The sequence below is a fragment of the Miniopterus schreibersii genome, assembly GCF_964146895.1.
Source record: "Miniopterus schreibersii genome assembly, chromosome: 17".
In the NCBI taxonomy this organism is placed as follows: domain Eukaryota; kingdom Metazoa; phylum Chordata; class Mammalia; order Chiroptera; family Miniopteridae; genus Miniopterus; species Miniopterus schreibersii.
Genome location: NC_138117.1, coordinates 31,694,327 through 31,717,445, shown reverse-complemented (window position 1 = coordinate 31,717,445; position 23,119 = coordinate 31,694,327). Strand labels below are relative to the sequence as shown.

Here is a 23,119-nt window from a genome sequence, read left to right as displayed (position 1 = left end):
CACTTGCCATTCTCGTTACTGCAAATGTTCTTCCCCTGGAGAAGAGTTGCATGGCTCATTCCTTCCTTTCATGCTTCTTTTCAAGTGTTCTCATATTCAAGAGGCCTTTTCTGAACACCTCATATGAATAGAGGCTTCCACTCCCCATACTACCAGGACAATGCTTTATTTAGTGTCATCTGATATGTATATTTATATATTTGCTATTTCTCCCCCATTGAAATGTAAGGTTGACGAAGGCCTCCCTAATACCTAGAACAGTGCCTGTCAAATAGAGAATGCTCAATAAACATGTGTTGATTGAGTGATTTTCCCCAGGCTAAGAATTCTTTGGATTGTAGAATGTATTTAGTGCAATTTCAGAAGGTTTCATTTGGAAACTTACTGACATTACTTTGTTTTTGGATGGAAGGATGAAATAAAAAGCCAAAACAAGTTACATATTGCCACTTTAACATTTGGCTCTGCAAGTTATTTAAAAATATTTGTATATTTGTAGTACGAACTATGGCCAAGCACTATTAAATAGAAGATATAATCCCTACCTTCAAGGAATTTATAATCTAATGGGGGGGTGTAGGGTTAAATAAATATGCAGATAAATATATGCTCACCAATTGTGCTAAGAGCTACAAAGGAAAAACAGACCTGAGTACCATTAAAGAGACTAACAAGAAAAAACGGGGCTTGGAGGAACCCCCTCCCCACAGTGAGAAACTGGCATATAAACAGAGACCCAGGTAGGCAAGGAAGAAAGTGTGGGATTTAGAAGATCTGGTCACTTACAGTAGGTTCTAAACTCCCCCCCAGGTTGGTTCTGATAATGTAAAGATTGCAATCATGGTGTGGAAGTTCCTTTTTGACTTTATGAGTTTATATCAATTTATTCCTAGAGAATATGTAAGGGAAAAAACAAAGTAAAGTTGAACCTGAATAATTATCTGGTGCCAACTTGAAAAAGTTAGGCCTGAAGGTCCCCTCATTGCTCATCACGAGTTTTCAGGTCTAATTGTCTGTACCTGTGTTGTCCAACTCGGTAGCCACATGTAGTGATTTTCATGTTTCTGTTTTATTTTTTAAAATGTGACTGCTAGAAAAATATAAAATACATTAGTGGCTCACATTATATTTCTGCTGGACAGTGCTGGTCTATATAGCTGCACAGCTGGCTTTTTTGTTCTTTTATATGAAAATACACAGGATGTTAGTGGGGCTAACGAAGAGAATTACAAACTGAATAATGTATGAGCTACATAATTATTCTAATGGTCATCTAAACATTTGCAGATAAAAACTGTGGATTCTTGTAATTTTGCTTGTCTAAGATTCATTTTCTTTTGTTCAGGTAAGAACCCCTCAGTTTTCTTTTGGGGCATCACTGTCACTTCTAATGTCAGAAATCTTACTCAACTTCTCCACAGGTCAGTGGTGATGGTGTGACCCAGGCTAGTCAATCACAGCGCTGCGTCCCCTTGGCCACAGTGATTGGCTCAGGGTTGGGCACGTTGTCCAGGACAGGCCATCAGACTCAATTCCAGGGTTTTTGTAGGAACTACCAGAAAAGAGGAGCTCTCCTTCTGCTGGAGCTGCTCATTTGTGAGGGAAATGATTTGAGATGACTTTTTGAAACTAAACACTCTTATTATGAAACCAATTAGAAGCAGATAAAAAGAAAGTTTTCTAACAGTGTTGCTTGATCTCCTGAATCCAGCTGTCTTTGAAGCTGCAACGCCTCTTAGACTTTTTAGTTACGTGCCCCGTTCTTGTGTTTGCCAGTTGAGATGGATTTTGGATGTACGCATGTTCTTACTTAGATAATTACTGAGATATATGTGCTTGCTGAAGGCTTTTAAAGAGAATTAACAGTTCTTCAAATGAGCACTAATTAAGTCAGTACAACCCCACAGAATAAAATCAATTAATGATTTTTTTTAGGTTGATCTTTCTGTTAATTAGTTGTATTTCCTTCTAATTAAAGCCCTATCGCCAGGACATAATCTATATAATGATTTTTGCCTTGAAAATTTTAACAAGAAGTCAAACTAAAAATAGGATGGAATACTACTTTTAAAGGGTTCCCACAAACATTCTTCCTGGGAGTCGTAATGCTGGAAGATCACACGTGTAGATGTCTTTTAGCCTTGTGGCCAATTTCTAGTTCAGTTCAGTCAGAACCAGTAAGTAGCTAACTCAGGGAGCTTTGTGAAAACTCCTGGTTAATTTGGATCCTCTCTGTGTTGTTTTTCCCCTTTAATAATTTCCTTCACATTGAATGCCTAACCTAGAAACACCAGCGACAACCTGACCATGGTGCTGACTTTTCATCTCTAAGTTTCCATTTGAGCTCAGTGCCCAAGTTTGTATCCTAATCAAGTCCCAGCGTCTGTGTGTGTGAACCCACGACCAATACCTGTGCCCTGTAAGATGCCAGTGCTTGGGCGAGGACGTGGACCGCCTGAGTGCACGTGCTCTCTGCTGTTACAGGTCCTTATTTACAGTGTATTGATCGACAGCCAAGTCTTGACGGACTGTCACTGATGAACTTAGCTCCTCTATGCGTGGGAAGCTATGAACTACAACTGAAAAAGCTAATAAATATTTTTAATGCAACTTTCTGTACATATACTCAGGTTAATAGCTAGTTTCCTCACTTTAAAATTCTGACTTAGGACTACAGGAATTGGGCAAATACAATAAATATATATGTAAAGAAATAAGAAAATCCTCATCAGACACTTGGTGAACCTCCCTCTTCAGTGAAAATTGAAACTGATCAGTGTGTTACAGGGCACAGGAAGATTGTTTCAACACAAGGTTAAAACAAAAAGTATTTTCTGGTTCATAAAATTGAAGCCTTGTTATTTGATACTACATAGGTATGTATATATCTGCATGAATATATGTATGTATACACACACGTATGTACACGTGTGCGCATGTGCGTGCACACACACACACACACAGGTGTGTCCTGCACCCTCTGTTAGAGAATTCAGTCTTTAAGAGAAGTGCTATCTTCATTCTCTTTGTAACTATCCCCTCTTAATAAAATTAAACATTATTATAAGTGCAGTTTCCACTCAAATCACAAGATTGGGCATGGAGCATATTCTTAGTGACTAAATAACTGTAAAAATATATGATGATGAAGCCAGTGGGAAATATAAAGTGTGTATGAATTACCACTTGGGTTGACTAAGGGTATCTCGATGGGATGGACTCCCATAATCACATCGTTGGTACAGACACATCCAGACATAACTTCTGTCCCTGTGTATAAAGCCCCTGGGATTTCTGGGGCCCTCCATTTTTAATTCCCTTGGCTTTTCTTAGTTATCTGATCGTGGAAAATTAAAATTTGGCAAAAGTAAAGGTCTCTAATACAAACAGGGACCAGTGGAAAAATAGAGAAAATGCCATCAAGGCTTAGAAGTGAGTACGGGAAGATACACATGATCCCAGAGGGGGTCCTGATCTCAGGAGGAGCAACGTCACCGTCACCGGCAGGCAGCGAGGCCTGGAGGGGGCAGGGCAAGCTCCTGGCTTATCCTGGGAAAGCGGCTTCTGTAACAAGGGATCCAGGATGGGGGCAGGGCGCCGGGCACCAGGCACCAGGCACTGAAGCTGCCCTGGTGTCTGAGGCCTCTGGCCTCGGCTAGTCTAACAGCAGCAGCCTTACTTGGAGTGGGCTGGCTCTAAGTCTACTGAAGACCCTCTGCTTATTCAAGTGTCCTTGTGTGTGTGTGCGTGTGTGTGTGTGTGAGAGAGAGAGAGACAGACAGACAGACAGACAGATGGAGGGGCTGTGTGTATATAAATGTATACAACTGAAACCATTCTAATGTGTGTCAACTATAATTAAAAATAAATTTTAAAAATGTTACCTTTCTCCTTTCCTCGGCAGCCTCCAGTTTTTTCTGGATCTCCTCCAGGGACAGGTCCTTCTTCTTCGGAGAAGCCAGAGTTCGCGGGGCTTCTGAGATGGGAGACGGCGGCTTTAGGATGAGCTCGAAGGCCTGGCCAGAGGCCCGCTTGTTGATCTGCTTCACTTCCATGTCTGGGGAGGGAGCGCGAGAGCGTCAGCACACAGCCTGAGCGCCGGGACCCCGGCAGCCGGGACCAGCATCGCGGTCTCAGGACCAGCATCGCCGCCCCGGCAGCTGAGACCAGCATCTCCGCCCCGGCAGCGGGGACCAGCATCTCTGCCCCGGCAGTGGGGACCAGCATCGCCGCCCCGGCAGCTGAGACCAGCATCTCCGCCCCGGCAGCGGGGACCAGCATCTCCGCCCCGGCAGCGGGGACCAGCATCGCCGCCCCGGCAGCTGAGACCAGCATCTCCGCCCCGGCAGCGGGGACCAGCATCTCTGCCCCGGCAGCGGGGACCAGCATCGCCGCCCCGGCAGCTGAGACCAGCATCTCCGCCCCGGCAGCGGGGACCAGCATCTCTGCCCCGGCAGCGGGGACCAGCATCTCCGCCCCGGCAGCGGGGACCAGCATCTCCGCCCCGGCAGCTGGGACCAGCATCACTGCCCGTCAGGTGGGGCTAAAGTGCTGCACAGGCTCATTTGCTCAACCTTGTTTTGGAAACACAAGACTTCTTTCTTCGGTATAATTATGGACATATTTTAACAGAATAAATATTTACGGTGTTAGGGAATCAACCATGTCCATAGGGACCTGAGTAATGGCAGGCATTCTTCGGAAGAAATAGCCTGAGTTGATTTTAATCTAAACTTTATTTTCTTTTCAAATAAACATGAGCTTCCCATGAAAACCAAGTAGCACAGATTTAGATATTTTTGTGAGTGGAAATGACCGTGGCTGGAGGCATTTTTGGGCTCAATGATGAGGGAAATAACAAAGTTCTCTAGTTCCCATATACAATTCTGTTGTTAGCACCAAATTCAAACCGTTCTGAGCAATAGGCAATCAAAGAAGTCCTAATAGCTAGACACGGCAGGTCCACAGTGAGATCCGCCAATGCCGATCTAATTATCAGGAGCCGAGAGTGAGAATCGAAGGGGTCCCAGCTTTTCCAGGTCTAGCTGGCAGAGGCATTTCTGCCGTGAGACTCACCGTCGTAAGTGTAGATGTTGATGTTGCGAGGTTCCGGGTAAAAGCAGGAGCAAATCAGCGAGAGCATGGACAGCTCCTTCATTTTTTCCTTGTAGGCTGCAACAGAGGACTCAGGTTAGAACCTCTCATTTCCTCAGTTTCCCCTTACTGCTTCGTTTAACCTGAGTAGTAACAGCCTTCTCCAGAATGTGCACGGCCAGGGGCCCGCTTCGCCCTCTTTCACAAAATAGAAGTGAACGAAAGATTAAAACAGAACTCCAAAGCGCACGTTCCTCCTTCCAGACGACATAGGTGACACATGACAGCCGGTTAGGCAAGAAGTGGGAGAAAGGGGGTTAGAGGTAGGAAGGTGGAGGGGATGAGAGCCGGTGGGACAGGAGGGAGAGACAGGAGAGACCTGGAGGAAGCAGGGACAGAAATGATCAGAGAGACAGGCACATTCTAGTCCGTGTGCAGGCCTGTTGTGTACAAGTGAGACTCAGGAGGTGTCCTTGGCCGGCAGGCAGGCAGGCAGAGAACTCATCGGGATACCTACTAAGCAGGTACATTCTCCAGGGACCCCCGTTGCTGCTTTCTCTTCCTCCAAGTTCACTTTCTCACATCTCCCTCTTTCAACACGCACCAAAAACCTGGCCTGAGAGCTGGTAAGAGCCTCCTTTGTTCTCTGAGTAACCCAGCTTGGGTGCCCACCTTGCCAGTCGGCGGCAGGAGCTCAGGTGGGCACCTCCTTACTCCTCACCGCCCTCTCCCCATTTCATTTCGCCCTCTCTCCTTCAAGGGGTGTCCTGCCCAGGTGACCGTGGAGGGCATTTTGTCACTGTTGGTGGTCACGAGGACGAGCGATGGCCAGGTGGGGACAGGAAGGGGAGGCCCTCTCACCTTTGTTGAGATTCTGTTGCTCGACTTTCAGGATGAGTTCAATGTGCCCAGAGGGCTGGACCTGCCTGGTCAGATAAGGCTGGGGATGGTGGTCAGGATTGATAGATTTAGCAAATAAATAAATAGGACACCGAGTTGAGTTCAATCCAAATATTACATGGGACATACTAACAACCTTTCTTTGCTTTCCTGAAATTCAGGTTGAACTGGGTGTCCTGTGTTTTACATGGCAGCTGGGGCCAATGGACCTGGGTAGTAAAGGCTGCATAGCACTGAGGAAATCAAAGGAGAGGGAGGTGTGCCTATTGTTGACATTGAATTGTGGTACTAAGGAGTCCGTACGGAAGACTTTTACGGACTCAGAGAGTCCACAGAAGGATTGACAGCTCCAGAAAGTATCCTTTGCTTCCCGGTCTTCGTGAAGGGCATTCTCTGTGCCCGAGGAGACAGCGTTGCCACAGGCTGGGCTGTGCCAGGACAGGAAGTCTTCCTGGGAGTCAGTTCTGCTCCATGAGTTTGAGTAAGATGTTTGGAAATTTTGCTCATGGAAAAGGACTGTGACTTACAACATTATATTTACATGAAAACAAGCATGGGTATGTTTTATCCAAGAATGTTAGAATATCATGAATTTAAAATGTAAAGTTGAAAGAGATTTAAGCTTGGGAGTTTAGTTGTGCATCAACCCTTAGGAATAGTTTTGTGAGAAACTTTGAGAAGCTCAGAGGTGGCGGTGGGCTGGTTCGCTGTAAGTCTTGGTTTGCTGGCATAGTTCTGGGTTAAGCCCATCCATAAGGTCCCCTTTCATTGTCAAAGTTTGGCCATGACATTCATCTTAGCAATAGAGGGCCAATGAACATTTCCAAAGGGGTGAGGTTACCTGTTAAAAGCCTCTTCTTACATTTATTTGGCCACTTTATGCTGGAAAGACACTGGGAGACACACTTGACAAACGGCCGAATAAAGTTTAGTGGGTAACATGGTATGGCTTCGGAAATGGTAGTGCAAGGGGAAGAGGAAGGGAAATGCAAGAGAGTGTGTGAAAGAAGCAGTGATGGGAAATACTATCTGAATGTGGACCGAGGGCACAGGGAAAGGGGAGGGAGAGCCTTGTGGGACCGTGTCAAGGGAAGCTTTCCAGAGAACGTGTCGCTACAACTGAGTCCAGAAGGTGAGCTGTTCTAGCAGAAAATATGGCATGGGTTGAGGTGTGGAAATATATATAATCTGGATAAACTTTTGTATGAACAACAACAAAAAAAATCCCAAGCAAATGCAAAGGCTATTAGAAACACGCTAATAATATCTCACTGTTGATATTTCATACTTTGAATTGACAATGGCTTTTCATTGATTTTTGGAAATCAGCATATATTCATCTTTTCTCAACCTCCCCAACACCAGGCAGAGTTGTATGCACTTTTGCAAGGATGTGGGAGGTGATCGGTGACTCCATATAATCTTTTTCATAGTTGCTTGCACTTGCTATTAACTATGAATGTTTGCAAGTAAGTGTATTTCCCCAATGAATCTATTTAAAATTCAGCACAACATGATGTATGATTCTACAGCAATATCCACTCAGCCTAACGACACAGGAACAGTAATGGTTTTCCCACTCTGCTGAATGGCTACAGTGAACTAATGGGAACAGCTGCCATCTCCTGAGCACAAACAATGTAGCAGGCATGGTGCTAAGCTTTTTGCATGCATTTTCTCATTTAATCAGCTCTACAAAGCTAGGAGAAAGGTACTATTATTAGTACAGACTTAGACGTGAAATAAAGACTCAGAGAGGCGGAGTAACGGGCCCAACGTGCGACAGATCAGGAGTCCGGTTTGAACGTAACTATTCAGCTCCTCCAACAATCTGCTCAGATTCGTAACACACACCTTCACTGTCTATATATGGTTTCTAACAAGAAAAGAATAGCATTACTTTTTATTTATTAGTATATTAGGATTACTGATTTGTAAAATGCAGAGTCCAAGCCTTATCTCTCTTCCAGTTTTTCTTTGGCGTTTGTGTATGTGAGTTACCGACTGCGTGGCTACGAGCAAGTATAGAGCTTTATAGAAAGAAACTTTTTTTGGACTTGAGGATTTTACTTGGTGCGGATGGCTGGAAAACTCAGTTTCTCAACAGGAGCTCTGAGTATGTATACTTTTATTATATGAGTAAGTATAGCCTTACACATTCATATCCCAGCCAGTGAGAGAGAGAACATGGTAATCATCTAGGTATTTTAGGAAAAACACTTTTGTATAAGCCATTTGGGTATTTTAAGAATGATACATTTTGGCAGGCGGTTACCTGAGCTTTTTCTATTTCTTTTTCCTGCGTGTGTATAAACCTGGGGAGTTGTTTTTTTTCCTTTTGAGGAACAAAGAGTCGTGAAGGAAAACAATATACTTTTTCTAGAGATTTAATAAGCAGATTAGCTACTGGGGTGGATTAAAACAGGAGATATTTTGCTTACTTGGGAAAATATGAAATAGTCATACACATTTATAATCATTTCCCCCATTCTTCTAAGTACATATCATACGCTTAAGCCCTTCGCTCCAGCTTTCAACTACCTCTAATTTTATACATGTTGTGTTTCAACAAGAAGGTAATGCATGTTATTCATGACAATATGCCCCATTATTTTCGAAAGGCCAAATAAGCAACAATTTTTAATTTCCTACTTCATTTGGCTTGTGTGAGAACGCACCAGAAGGAGCTCTCATTCTTACGATTTTGTTGTCATTTGATTTGGAACCAGGAGTGTCGTAAAATACCTTCTATTTATTCATTCTGGGCAAAATTTTATTTGACTCCTCAGCTTTGGCTCATGCTGAACGTGAAATCTAATATGTGTTAGATTCCCTGTTAACGTGAAAGACGGTAGGGCATGCTCTGGCAATGTTACTAACGTGGCATTTTGGGAGAAGATGTGTCATACTCTCCAAGCGGACCACTCGTCTGTATGATGGAAGGACAGCCACTCAGAGGACTGGCCATGACAGTGGACTGTGTCCCTGTCTGGGTGGCTCCCCTGAAGAGCGCCCAGGGTCAGCTAGCACATTCCTTTCTCCTTTCCTTTCGCATGTTTTCATATTAGTCTAGTTGGGGGTTTCTTGGCTTTAATACTCAACTAGAGTTCAACCTAAATTTCTTCTTTGGAAAGCCTCTGGGCAGAAAGTGCAGGATAGAATCAGGTGATATGCAGAATGCAGGGGACAGTGCTTGTACTTGGTTTTACAGCGCTCGGATTTGCGATGTTTCTGAGGGATTTCACGGAAAAAACTTCTTTATTTGAAGCTTACCAATTTTTATAAACATCGACTAAAGGCACCTCTTTTCTTAGGGAAAAAGCCTGTCATTTCCAGGTGGAGGTGTCCTTAGGACCTGGCACAGTGGGGAGATGACTGTGGGCCTGTCTGGCAGCCTCCACTGAATGGACAGCAGACAGTGGCGGCAACGGGGGACTCTGCTAATCGGTTCTGAAGACCTGAGACTTCCACCCACGACTGTTTAACACCAAATCCACTTTCCGCCGCTCTCCTCACTGTACCCTCGGCTCTCTTTGCCTCCCATTGTCTGAGTCTTAGCACAGATGGGAACCAGTCATTTCTCAGCTCCTTTGTGATGCCTTCTTTTTATGTTATAAGTTAAGCTCCTAATGCTCATGTTAACTCGATTTTGTCCATATCACGTGTGTGTGTGCATGTGTGTGCTTGTGTGTGTGCGTGCATGCATGCAGTGTTTGGTAGTTTGATTGTTTTGAGGTCCTAGAGTCTGAGGTCGGATTGTCTTCTAAAAGTCAAATCTATCATCTCTTTTAGTTATACTTTTGGGACCTCCTTCACTGTGACTTTCTTCTTGAAAGATGAAATATACTAAAATAATTTCATTTAAGATGCTTGCATACTAGATGGGCTTGAATTTGGGCCTTAAAAAAACTTTGGTTGATGAATATGTGATTGAAGATTCAACATTTAAATGAAAAATAAATCTCAGATTTAAAGAAATCTATTTTAACATCCCAGCAGATCTCTGATATGAGGTAATGCCCTAAATATTCCTGCTACGATGATGTCATGCTGTTTGGTTTAGTGTAAATATGGGTCCAGTTTGCCTTCATTTTACTCACTTTCCCCACAAGAATTATGGTCTCCTAAGCTGTAATGACCAGGAGCTTCCAGAAGATTAATATTTGAGGGGCTGAAGCAGCATGCTGTTTCTGTAGGACCAGATACTGAATCAAATAAAGTGACCTTTAAGAAGGTCAAAGCTGTATAACCCATCACTGGGTTTTACAGAAACACATGAGGCTCTTAAATTTCAATTAGATCGATTCTCAGCAAAGCAGTTGTGACAAGGAAAATAAATTGGAAGATATGAATCGGTCCTTGTGGTCAAAATTGTAATAGGGACAGTGAGTTGTATCAGCCTGTGACCTCGCTTTACTGATGGCACCAGGTAAGCTCCCGCTGAGTGTACTGAGGATGTCACTACCTTGTGCAGGGTCTTGTCCGTTTTGATGAAAGAAACTTACCGTCCTCCATGGAGACCAAACCAGGTGGTGGTTTACAGGAGCCACAGAAGCACTTTATTCTGTCTAAGTTTCAAGATTTGATCACCAAGACTGATTCTGGGTACTGAGGGCGAATTGTTTTTCCTTAATTCCCCAGTACTACCAGGTAGAGGTAACAAGGTGAAAAGCAGTCTGTCCACCTGTGCGAGTGGGGCTCTCGCATAAGAACAGCTCCCCCCTTCCCTTCCCTGCCATCTCCTGAGCTGGGCGTAGCTGCCCCTGGAGGTGTGTCTCCAAAACAGCTGAATGTGGCCCCCGGGTGATGTAAATCTCTCACCATTACTTTTTGTTGTTGTTGTTAATCTTCACCTGAGGATATTTTTCCACTGCTTTTAGATAGAGTGGAAGGGAAGGAGGGAGGGGGAGAGAGAAACATCGATGTGAGAGAGACACATCCATTGGTTGCCACCCACATGCACCCCAACAGGGGCTGGGGAATGAACCTGCAACCAGGTACGTGCCCTTGATTGGGAATCGAACCCGAGACCCTTCAAGGCTGACGCTCTAACCACTGAAAACACAGGCCAGAGCTCTCACCATTGTTTTTTAATATTTTGGCTGAAGAGTAGAAAAATGCTTTGCATCTATTCTTAATTCAACAAAAGTCATACTTCCTATGTGGCCTAATCCTTGCATGGGTGGGGTCAATTTCTGCAATCAGGAATGTTTTGCTCATCAATGATACCGATGTTGGTTTTCCTTGTTCACTTTGCTGTAATGTGTGAACTTTCCCCAGAAAATAAGCTCCAGCTTCTCTTTCTCATGGATTTTAGAATTAAGTCTGACTGTGACTTATGCCTTTGTTGGGTGAGGTGGTAGAAGGCTACATACATGGTGAATTACCTACCATGTTCTCAGTGAAAGCAGGAGCTTTCAGGAATGGAAAAGCTACGACATTTATTACAAGTGAAAAATGAAAAATTATAGTAGAAGATTCAGATGACTTTATCTCAGTTAATGAGCCTGTTGACTTTTCCGTTGAATTGACCAGTGGTTTAGATACTGAGGATACAGACAGTTAATTCAAAGGAGCCCCATTTATCATCACGAGATGGGGCTGCCTGTCTTCAGATAATGGAATATGCTGATTTTGTATAGAGAATTGAGAAGAAACAGTCAGTTTAAGCAGACACTCTGCAACAATTTGTGTGACAAACCCATCAGTTACATCCTAATTTAACTCCTCTGCCAATCTGAAAATTTGCTACAAGTTCAGAGCACATTTCTTGAACAATTTGCACATAAACCTCTATTTCCTTGATAGTGGAAAGTTTGTGCATTCTAAGAGGCCCATATTGTTGCTGTAGTTCTGAGTGTATCTTTCAAAACTCGTGTGACTTACAATAATTACCAGCACCAACTGTGAATAAAAGTATTTTAATTTGGTGTTTGTGCCAAGTAATAATCATTACGGTTCCATTTCATGGGATAGAATCCTTATCTGGGTAAGTCTGTCACCCGAGGCTTACAGCATTGTCCCCAAATGCTTCCTTAGGAAATGAAGGATGTGTAGGTAATTCATGGACAGTAACTATTTCAGACATAGGACACAAAAGCCTCGGGGGGTTTCGATTGTTTCCCAAAACCTACGGAGAATTCTAGCCTCATTCAATGAAACTTTGTAAGATGCACAGTCCATAAAGTTTACTCAATAGTGTCCTAAAAATCGGATTTTCAAATCACATTCATTAGAGGTCTATTTCAGCCATCCATTCAAAAACCGTGTGCTAATGCTTATGTAACTGGTGTGGACAAAAAAACTGAACAGTCAGGGAATATTTTTCCAATGAGTGAAAACAAGTCTCCGGTCACCTTTGTGAGTCATACTTAAGTGACAAGTCTTACAGTCACTTTGGGTCAAGGAGAACAGAATAAACAAATACGTATTTAAAAAATCAAACATATAAATATTGTCAAGACTTAGAACTACTCGTTATTTAAAAAACGATTGCAGTGACATTATTTCTAAGTACCAGCTCTTTTTGTTTTTTTAATTATAAAGGGAAAAAGTAGCCCTGAAGTAGCATGAAAAGATTTTTAAAGTGACAGGATCATGTCATTTGTGCATCAAAAGACTAGAGTTGACTCCGGTAATTCTCTGTGTTTTTGAACAATGATAGTAAGGAGGATGCTAACTAGCACGTCTCAGACAAAGCTAGGACTTAAATAACACAATAGAGCAGTTTCGTTGAGTGAAATTAAACTATATGGCTGCAGTTGGTAGGAGGAAAAACCTTCCAAAAAATTCCCTCTTGTACAAGCATTTGCGGGCCTAGGTTTAGATACATTGCATCCATTTCTTTGGAAACTGCCATAAAGACAAACGACTAGAAGACCGACAGGTTCAGGTTACCGACGATCATTGTTATACTAAGTCCTCGTAGCAGTGATGACATATAAACTCTGACATCAAAGGCACAGCGAGCTGCACTCCTACGGTAGTGCTTCTGCAATGATTTTGGTTAAAAAACATCACTCCCAGGCGACATTCTTCTTAATGTACTGTGATTATCTATTCTGATCACAAAACAAACTTTTGGAATCTTGTAATTTTTCAGAGTATTAAATATTTTCACCTAGAGGTCAGCAAAACTACTAGGGAGAAAAATCTTTTTTTTTTTGCTATGGTTTGATGGTATAACGTGTGGCTTCTTCTGTAAGTACAATTTCAAGGGATGCTGTTTCCAGATGACTAGCAGCAAGTGATTGCTGGGATGCATTAATTAACCTTTACATCCACATAAAGGTGCTTTGTGAGAACGAGTGTACACAAAATGTTATCTTCAATCAGGGCTAATAAAAATGGGTTATATAAACACAGGTTTCACCGCTGCGAATGTCTCCTTGACAAACGACAGGCGTCATTCCTTTATTAAAAGGCAATTAAAAATGTCTCATAAGAGTGTCAAAGCCTTCCCACCCACGATCTCGGCTGCCCGCTGCTCTGGAAGCAGTAAGGTGAGGGGAATCTTGAAGTAATATCCAACGATTATATTAAATGTGGATGCCTGGGCTGTATATTTCTTTTAGTCCTAGATTTATTCCATAAGACAAAGTATTAGAATTGAATATCTAGAGTCTATGGAAGGGGTTAAGGATCCATATTGAGATGCGTTAACCATGACACCACCGATTAGGTTGAGACCCCCACCCGAGTCTAGTCATCACGGTGTGTCCACATCAGAAATCAATGTGCCTCCAGCTGACCCTCCAGCTCACCGGGTGCTCCATGCATTACAGCCCCAAAATTCTTAGCTCTCTCCCCCAAAAGCCCAAATCATGGCAATTATTTTCATAAGTCTGAGGTTAGCTATTAAAACTAGCCATCAATTTGAAGATATTTCCTTTTCAAGGTGAGTCTGCTCAGAAAGGGTGAGACCATCTCAGTCTGTTAAACTAAATGGTGGCATCAGAGGTTTGACCCCAAGGTGGAAACACCCCACAGGGAGTAGGTACAAGAGTACCTGGTACTGGTTAAAGGCGCAGATTCTGGAGCCAGATGGCCCAGGGCCCAAATTCTGGATCTGATGAACTGTATGACCTTGGGCAAGTCACTTTAATCTCTCCATGCCTCAGTTTACCCACCTGTAATAGTACCTACTTTTTAGGATTATTGGATGGTTAACGTAGATAATTGTGTGAAGTGCTTAGTGCTAGCAAGTTATGCAAAGGTTAAATCAATAAATAAAAGTCATTTCTTATAGACATTTTGAAATCTTTGTCTATGCCAGAAGAAAAATGTTTGAAAGAAAGCAATGTCACAGTAAAAGTGTTGATTAAAGGAACAGTCAAGAAATTTTTTGGCTCAGTCTTCAAGGTGGTCAGGATTGGATTTTTATTTCCAAATGAGACATTCATGCAGCCACCACAGACTGCCTGGATTAATTGCCTGAAACACACATTACTTTTGTAATGCTGTCTTAGCAGGTCTTCTTTTTTCTTTAATGTACCAGGAGTTGCAAAACTGAAAGTTTCCTAGCTTTTGAGAGGCCTTGAAATGAACAGTTAACAACGATAACAAAGGAATCGACAGGGAGGCTTAACCCAACTTCATGTTGAATAAAGGGTACACCCTCCCCACTCAGTGGCAGTTTTATTTGGGATGTTTTTAGGACTCATCTGAGAAACACGCATTTCTAACTTGAGGTATTTCGTGTGTAGCATCGTTTTTGCAGGATAACATTTCCAGAAATGTGGTCACATTTGCAGGGGCAAGTCGCCCACTGCCCGGGAGGACTGACATGTGACATCTTTGCTGACAGTCCAAGACCCTTTCCCCTCTGGGTTGACTTTCTTAGAGAGTATTAAGGAAAAAAAGGAGATCCTTTATCAGCTTAAGCAAGCAGAAAACGCACAATCTGTTTTCAGATCTACAGCCCTACTCGATTATGCATTTCCCCACGTGGTGTCCAGGAAGACACTCCGCTAGAGAAATTTGGTCGGCAGTAAGCATGGGACACACTGAGAGGCAGTTTTAATGCAGTTCCCCCTCTGTTTTAATTGCTCTAGTACGTGGAGGATTCACAGTAAATTAGCTGTATGGCAAATGGGGTTACAGACTTTTGTATGTTAATCCTCAACTAAAAACTTCCGAGTTGAACTCATTGTTTTGTAAATAACAGTAAGCTGGAGATATTGGATATTGAATTATCGATCCTTCTCAATTGTGCCACAAGCCACATCTATTTTTCCTTAGATGTGCGCACACGTGCGCACACACACACACACACAGAGTCAAATGCTCATTTTCGACATTTCTCCTAAAAGTCTTTTGCTGTGTCCTACATCCTGCAACAGGAATGTCTTTTTAAAAATCCAATGAGGAGAGAGTGATTGCCCAAGACATGTATCTTCAGAGGAATTAACTTCTTAAGGGTATGAGTTTGGAAGTGATATGTTTTGTAAAGTTGACCATGGATTTGAAAATGTGAAGGCATCATACTAGAGCTGATTATGAAAGGGACATGTATAGCACACATTTTATATTTCTAAAACTGACCAGTTTGGTAGTTCGAATCAGCATCCTCAGGGAGCTTGGTAGGAATGCAGAATGGCCTCAACCAGACCTCTTATCAGAATTCACATTTTAATAAAAATCACAGGTGATTCATATGCACATTAAAGTGTGAGGAACACAGTCACATGAAACTATTAAATACTTTACAGGTGGATTATACTTATATGAAATATAAGGGAAAAAAATTCCCTACCAAGTCAAACATGAAACGAGTTCACTTTTGATGATCCTATAAATTAGTGATGTTTGTTTTTGGTATCTCTCCTCAGTATCACATTGTATCTGTTTTACCTACTGGCCCATAAGCCCCTGAAGGTGACAACTGACATTCAGGTGGGTCCCCAACGTCAAGCATGTTTTAAATAAGTGAATAAGTAAACAATGTTTTTGTTTAATTTATTCCTTTATTTAAACATTAATATATTCTGTTCCTAAGTAATTTTGCTATTACTATGGACCATTTTCTACTATTTGTCCACTTCTCCCCTCCAAATTAATATAAATGATATTATGGTAACAATGTAATGAAACTAGAAAGTAAAATTATAAGAGAATATGTAGTTAACTAGGTTCACAACCCTTTTATTCCACGGAAGGGTAATGCATAGCACTAAAGTAACCAAATAAGCTGATTAAAAAAATGTAATGGAAAACTAGTATTTGAAAGTGGGTTTAAATTACTCTCTCTTTAGAGAACTCGATTGCCCTCTAGTGGGGGGAAAAGTTAATGCAGATTCCAAGGTTTCCAACTGAGAGAACCAGGAAAGGAAACCAGCCTTGGTACTGGGAACATCTGGGTCACTGGCTAATTTGGTATTTTCCCCTTGTCTGGCAAATTTCTTCCATTTTCATATAAGATCACACATTCTGTGACCACTGAATAACTTGTGTTTTTCCAAAACCACAGAGGAAATTGCTGTGAGCTGGAGTTAGCTAGCAGCGTGGGGTGGCCACGCCCAGAGCAGGCAGCCACCTGCTGGGAGGCCAGCTGCATGCAGCCTTAGGTGTGGAACCAGCTACAGGGGTGGAGTGGGGCACAGAGTCGGTCCCCTTCCCTTGGAGTGAAAAACAATGGTGATTGATAAATCAGGAATTTTTGCTAAAGATTGTCTGGATCTATCAATGAGAAATAGCCCCAATTAAATATATAATCGATTCATCTTCCATTTACTTTTTAATTGTACAGATTTAACTTAAAATTATGACGGATAGCAACTACTAAATATTCATGGAATTAAGTAACTATTTAGATCCTAAATTTTTGTGTGTGACACGGCTTTCTGGCACTCTGAGAAGGCAATTCTGGAATCAGAGTGAAATGCCGCCTGCAGCATTTCCATCCCTGAGAAGGAAAACATATTGGGCCAAATGACCAAATGCTTATTCCACAATCTATCCACTAACAATGGAAGAAAAACCCCAAAGTAAGTAAAAGTGTACTTAATGCAACAGATAAAACCCTTCTAAAAATGTTAACGAGTAAGGGCAGAAGCAATTCCTCTAACAATAAAGATACTCCCCTCCCCCCTTGGACTGGAACAATTCACTACAAACCTGTAAAACACATCACAGACCCATTGTGGATTTTGACTAAACAAAATTCTGGATTTCAATATTACAAACCATACAATTTCAATTTATTATTTTAAAATATACTGTAGCTTCTTTCAGAGAATTTTAACATGTATGCATTTTAATACATACATAGGCAAACACCACCAGTGTATTAATTTACACCATCACACAAGTGATCTGCATGGGGCTAAAAGGGACCACATAATGCTCACTGCAGGCTCAGCTTATTCACCTGATACACACACACACACACATATATACACATACATACATATAGATGGATAAAAGTAGGCTTACAGTTGTTCCTATGGAAAATAATACATTAATAAATAATAAAAGAATAAATTGTTTTGCATGCTCACAACTGTAAGCCTACTTTTGCCCACATTTAATATGATTAATTGATAAGCTACTGCTGTTTCTCTCGTTTTTATCCTAAAATCCTGACCAAACCCTGATCTTCTCACTTTATTATTTATCTATCCATTTAGAAGGTGCCCACTTCATTAGAGAAGGTGTGGGCAATGTTCTATGCACTTAGTGCAATCACACCGAACGCAATAATTGTTTAATGAATCAGGAAAAAGCACCCGCCCTGGTGATTAATTGATTATGCTTTGCAACTGGAATGATTTCAAAGTCCACTATTTTAATATTGCAGAGGTTGTGCTTCTCCATGATTTGCAGATGCAGCTTGCTTATGGCAGAAGGACCCTTGCATCTGTCGTGTTTGGGTGGGGTTTTTATTAATGGCATGCTCGCTACCATTTCACCAACCATATTTCTGTGCAGAATTGAGACCGCATCACGAGTCAGCCATGGAAAGAACAGTTTTGGGAAGAAAAGTTATAATTTTGTGCAAAACCTATATTTATGTATTTGTAGATACAACCTTATGGAATGCGTGCGGAAGATCCGAAGATCTCAGTTATATGTGTGTATTTTCACCCGTTGCAGCCACAGTTCTCTGCAGAGAATTTTCCAGCAATCGTTAGGACACAGCCCTGCCCTTAACAAGCACCTGCAATACATCTGAGCCACATGCACACACAACATCTCGAGAAAACCTGAAAATACGTTTGCTTTATAACGTAAAATGAGCAACGGGGGGGGGGGGGGCGGAATAGAAGAAAGAGGGAGCTCAACAAGGGGTAATCCTTAACCAGATGCAATCATTCAAACCTCCTGGACAAATAAGGCCACCGAATCATAAAATACTAATAATGATGATTGAAATAATAATAACACTGAGAATGAGGAGTTTGTAGACTCATCCCCCACCCGCCCTGCAGCAGAGCGCAGAGCCAGGTTGCTCCCATCCCCCATCCTCAGAACCTTCCAGGACTTGCGGGTGAACCGCGGATGAAGGGAAGCGGGGGTAGCTCAGGACACTGCGCAGAAACCAGCCTCCCGGCTGCGCCCACGGGGGCGAGCGCCCGGCTCGGGGCGGGGAGGGCAGGCCCAGTGGGGGCTCTGCAGGGCTGCGGGGCTCCAGGCGCCTGCTGGATGTGCGCCCCCTCCTGGGGGTTGTCGAGTCCAGCCCCAGCTGGGAGGGGTGCGGCCCGGCCGCGCCCCGCTCAAAGAGGGAGGGTCCCTCCTAGCGAGCCTGCCAGGGAGGTCCGCGAAACGGAGCATGGCCCGTGGGCTTGGGCTGCGGACTAGTCCCCAACTCTGTGGGCGTGGGAGCCGAGATGAGAAAGCCCTCCCCGCGCCCCTGCAGGGGTCACCTCCGTGGTCGCCCACCGACTGGGGTGGGGCCGCGCCTTTGTGTGGCCCGGCGGGGCTCCAGCCAGCCTTTCCGCAGAGCCACGCGCGGTGGCTGAGCACACGGAGGGGGCTCGGGAGATTCCAAACTGCGGGGCTGGAAAAGGGATCTAGGACTGCAGAGTCTCAACCACCGCACCCTCCCCATCCACCCTCCGCTCCCAGCCAGGAGCCTCAGCGCGAGGTCTCCCCAGCCGGGGCTGAGGGTGGGGCAAGGGCGGCGCTGTCCGGGGCTCGCCCCGCGCTCCTCCAGCTCCTCTCCCCTCGCGGCTCCTCGCCGCACCAGGTCCCCGGGGAGGGCAGCTTCCAGCCGTGGACCTGGGGCCCCTCCCTGGCTGTCCACCCCGGGCCACCAAGCCCTGGAACCGGGGGGCACTGGAGGCACAAGGCCAGCTGGAGATGGAGGCCCTGGATGCGGAACCTCGTTCAGGCCGTCTTCGCTGTCAGCCTCTTGGATCTGGGTCGAGCCTATGAAAATTGCCAATATTTGGCCTGTCTGACCTACAAAACGGATATTTCACGTGGCTCAATTTAAAACCTTGACCTTTTCTATATCTATTATTTTATATACACATCCTCAAAAACGATCCAAGGAGTTTAAGCAAGTCTTTATCTGAGTCTGTGCTTAATCACCCTCTGCGACGTGGTTTTGAAAAGAAAAATGTTAACCCACTTTCCCTTTCTCCGTAACACAGAACAGGGTGGGGAAGGGGCGTGGGGGGGGCAATGGTCAGGTCACTCCCTCCAGCCCAGGCCGGGAGCCAGCAGTGCCCAGCGCGGGCGTGGCTCCGTGCGCCCCGAGCTGGGCTCCAGGAGGCCGAGCGGCCGCTCCCCACCGGCCCCCTCTGGGCTAAAGCAGCACCCGGCTGGGGGTGGGGCGCCCGCAGGCTCCGCGCGGGGTGGGGCCGCCCGCATTGTGCGCCCGGCCAGCAGGTGCCTCCCCCAGGGACCCTGCCTCCTCACACAAAGAAACCCCACCCCAGCCACCGGGAAACCGCTGTCCCTCCCCCTCGCCACCTCGTGTCCCTCCCCTGCAGCTGCCCACCCGCGCCCTCCGTGCGACTCCCCCCTTCCCCTCCCTTCCCCTAAAACAAAGGAGCGTGCCCCCCACTCCCGCCCTTCCCCCGGGCACCGCACCCCAGGACGCGCGGTTTCTCCAGCCCCGGAGACAATACCATACAATCTGCCGGTTCCTCCGCACCCACCCTTCGTCTCCACCCACCTTTCAAACAGCCTCGATGGGACCGCTTGGACTTTGTCATTTTCTTTTCTCCCACCCCCTTTCTTTTCATTTTCTTCAAAAAACAAAAACAAAAACAAAAAAAATAGATGATAGATAAAGGACATTACAAAGCACTTTCCAAAATTTCTCTTAACCCTATTTAAGGCAAATGGCAAAGGTAGCCCCTCCCCCACGACCGAGCCTTAATTTTAAATACTGCAACATAACTTACCTGCTTCTACTTTTAAAAAGAAATTCTTAGCTTTAAATTTCCAAGGAGCGTCCCTCCGTCCGGGCCCTCCCCCAACCCCCCAGAGCGCACGGTCCTTCCCGGTTTCTGTGTTACCCTTCGGGTCTTTTTGTCTATAAAATATCCCCGACTGCCTTCGAAGCTCTCAGGAGGAGGGAGGGTGGGCGCCCCGGAAAACTCGGGGAGCGCGAGGCGCGCTGCCTTACCCATCGCGGTCTTAGCCATGGTAGGGGGTGCAGGTGCCGGGCGGCTGCGAAGGCGCGGGGTCCAGCGACGGCGGCGAGAGCGCGAGAGAGAAGACTGAATAAGGCACTGAGTCTGCGGCGTGGGACCGAGCGAGAGAAGGAGCGAGAGGCAGGAGCCCATGAATAATTATCACTCCGAAGCTCGAGCAGATTGGCTCCCCAGGTCCCCTGACATGACTCGCGCAGAGTCAGAATCTCTGAGCATTAAATATTGATTGGCCGGTGGTGCTGGAGTACAAAGCACCCGAATGCAGTTTGAAATGGAAATCAGTCCTTCCCCGGCGGCTCCCCCCCGTTTTGGGGGCCTGGTAGTACAGTCCAAGTAGAGTGGAGCCTTCGCCCAGAAGGCTCCTAGGAGCTGAGAACTGGGCTGTGCCTACCTGGGAGCCAGGAGGCTTGACTTCATTTATACCGATTTCTTTGCACAAATAGTCACAAACAAGGGGAAGGGATTCAGAGCCTCGAGAAGTCTTTGCAACATTCTGACTGTCAGAAGCATCTGTTTAAACACTGTTTTTACTTATTTGTCTTTTCTCTTTGCCTTTGGCCCTGTCTTTGGTAGATTCTAGTCTCCCAGGGTGACCCCGGGTCTTCTATGGTGGCAACTCAGAGCAGAACTGCAATCTTGTCATTTGCCTCCAGCACAGCTGGGCTCAGATGTCTCTGGACTCTTGAGGGTCCCTCAGCAGAGCAAGGCCTGATGTTTTCTACTCTTGGTACAGAAGGAATGGGCTGCTTGGGCAGCTTGGGAATAGGGCCAAGTAGTTATGGTCCACCTGGGGACCTTGTGCAAGAGGATGAGAGTTAGCTTCCCGTGCCTGTGTCCTGTCCACCTGGTAACAGGGCAGAAACAGGTTGACTGGTGGCCCTGAGCATTGGAGGAGCCACAGGTGGGTGGAGGCCATGCTGGCCTGGAAATGTTAGATTACACGGGTTGAAACCTGAGTGACCCTTCCAGATCTCTAAGGAGAACCCTTTCCACCGAAGGCTTAGCGAAGATAAATGGCATGGTCTGGGGCATGGTTTTTCTGGATCTAGAGACTCCATTGCTATGGGCCAAGGACAAATGTGTTCAAGTTGAGCAGCATGGCATGTGAGGATCTCCAAGACTACTTGCAAAAAGTGACTTTTCATTACAAGTGAGGCACTCATTAATTCACCCCAGACACTTAACTAATACCATTCATTAATTCATTCATTTTCACTCAACTCACATAAATATTCACTGAGCATTTACCACATACCAAGCCTAAGGAAGCAGTGAGAAAGACATTAGGACTTGTTCTCATGGAGCTTTGAACCACTGAACCTCCTCTAGTCTAGATCCATTCAGAAACTGGCTTCAACATCTGACAATAGGCAAAGATTCCCTAATTCCATTGCATTGGAAGCTAAAAGAATAGCATAGCATATTGTCAAAATCAGGAACATGTACATAACCCCGGCAAGTTTTTATTTTATAGAAATGATGAGAATTTTTCTCATGAGTGAAATGAGTTCTTAGCAGCTTTCTATCAAACCACCACTTCAAAATTTCTTTCTAGCCTCATGAATAATATGCAGCTTTGAATACCTAAAACCAGTTGAAAAATAACAGGGTACTCTCCTTGGTGCTGAAATGATTTTCTTCCCCTCTTGTTAACTTGTGAGACATTTTAATCCCATGGACACCTTGGAACTGAGGCTGTTCTGACCTGCTGAGTCATGGGAGAACAAAAGATAACGTACAGATCAATAACATTATTCCTTGAGCAGGAAGATTGGAAATTATTTTTCCTGTCATTGTATAGGTCTGTGACCATGACACAGCAAGAGAACAATATGGAAGCTGGCAGGGTCTGGAAATAAATAACCCTCTCCTCCCTCTCTATAGTCATTTCCCACCTTAAATGTGAGGGCTGATTCCCCCTTGGTGGAGAAGTTGCCAGTCAGGAGACGAGGGACCTTCAGCAGGCCTGTGGGACGACTGTCTTCTTTTCCCCACCACGCCCTTTCCCCTCAGGCTATGTGTCATCTCTACACATTCCTTAGCTTCCTCGGAGAGAAAGGTCCTTAAGTCATGGCACTGATGTCTTTAACAACTACTGTCATTGGCAGTGGAACAAGATCTATTGCACTTTGATCACTATGAGTAAAACAAAACAAAACACACATTCTGCTGCCCAATCTCTCATTCGTTACTTACTGATGGACAGGATGTGAGAGGGTCAGTATACACAGGGTGGCGTCTGATGTGGGACTCTTCTGTTTCTGACTTTCTGGGCGCTAGGCACCTGAACTCAAGATATGTATGATTTTTCAAATGTCAAGCAGGGGAGAGGGCAGGTTAGTATGATTTACTATAAAGGTACGTAAAGATATCAGGCTGCCCTGGCTGGGTGGCTCAGTTGGCTGGAGAGTTGTCTCATACACCAAAAGGTTGGAGGTTTGATTCTCAGTCAGGGCACATACCTAGGTTTCAGGTCCTATCCCAACTGGGGTGCGTTCGGTAGGCAACCCATTGATGTT

At 44.6% G+C, this 23,119-nt stretch overlaps 1 protein-coding gene across 3 annotated transcripts in view; it reads right to left on the bottom strand.

The window, feature by feature from the left end:
• STMN2 (stathmin 2) overlaps positions 1-20,682 on the bottom strand; it is a 32,633-nt gene extending 11,951 nt beyond the window's left edge. The window contains exons 1-3 of one of the 3 annotated variants that reach the window (XM_081116592.1): positions 20,573-20,682; positions 5,077-5,172; positions 3,885-4,057 (exon numbers count right to left, since the gene is read on the bottom strand). In XM_081116592.1, the coding sequence (XP_080972718.1) occupies positions 3,885-4,057; positions 5,077-5,172; positions 20,573-20,591 (288 nt within the window). In that variant the 5' untranslated portion in view covers positions 20,592-20,682. The other 2 variants (XM_081116591.1, XM_081116590.1) reach the window with 2 other exon arrangements.
• Between the last annotated feature and the right edge of the window lie 2,437 nt (positions 20,683-23,119).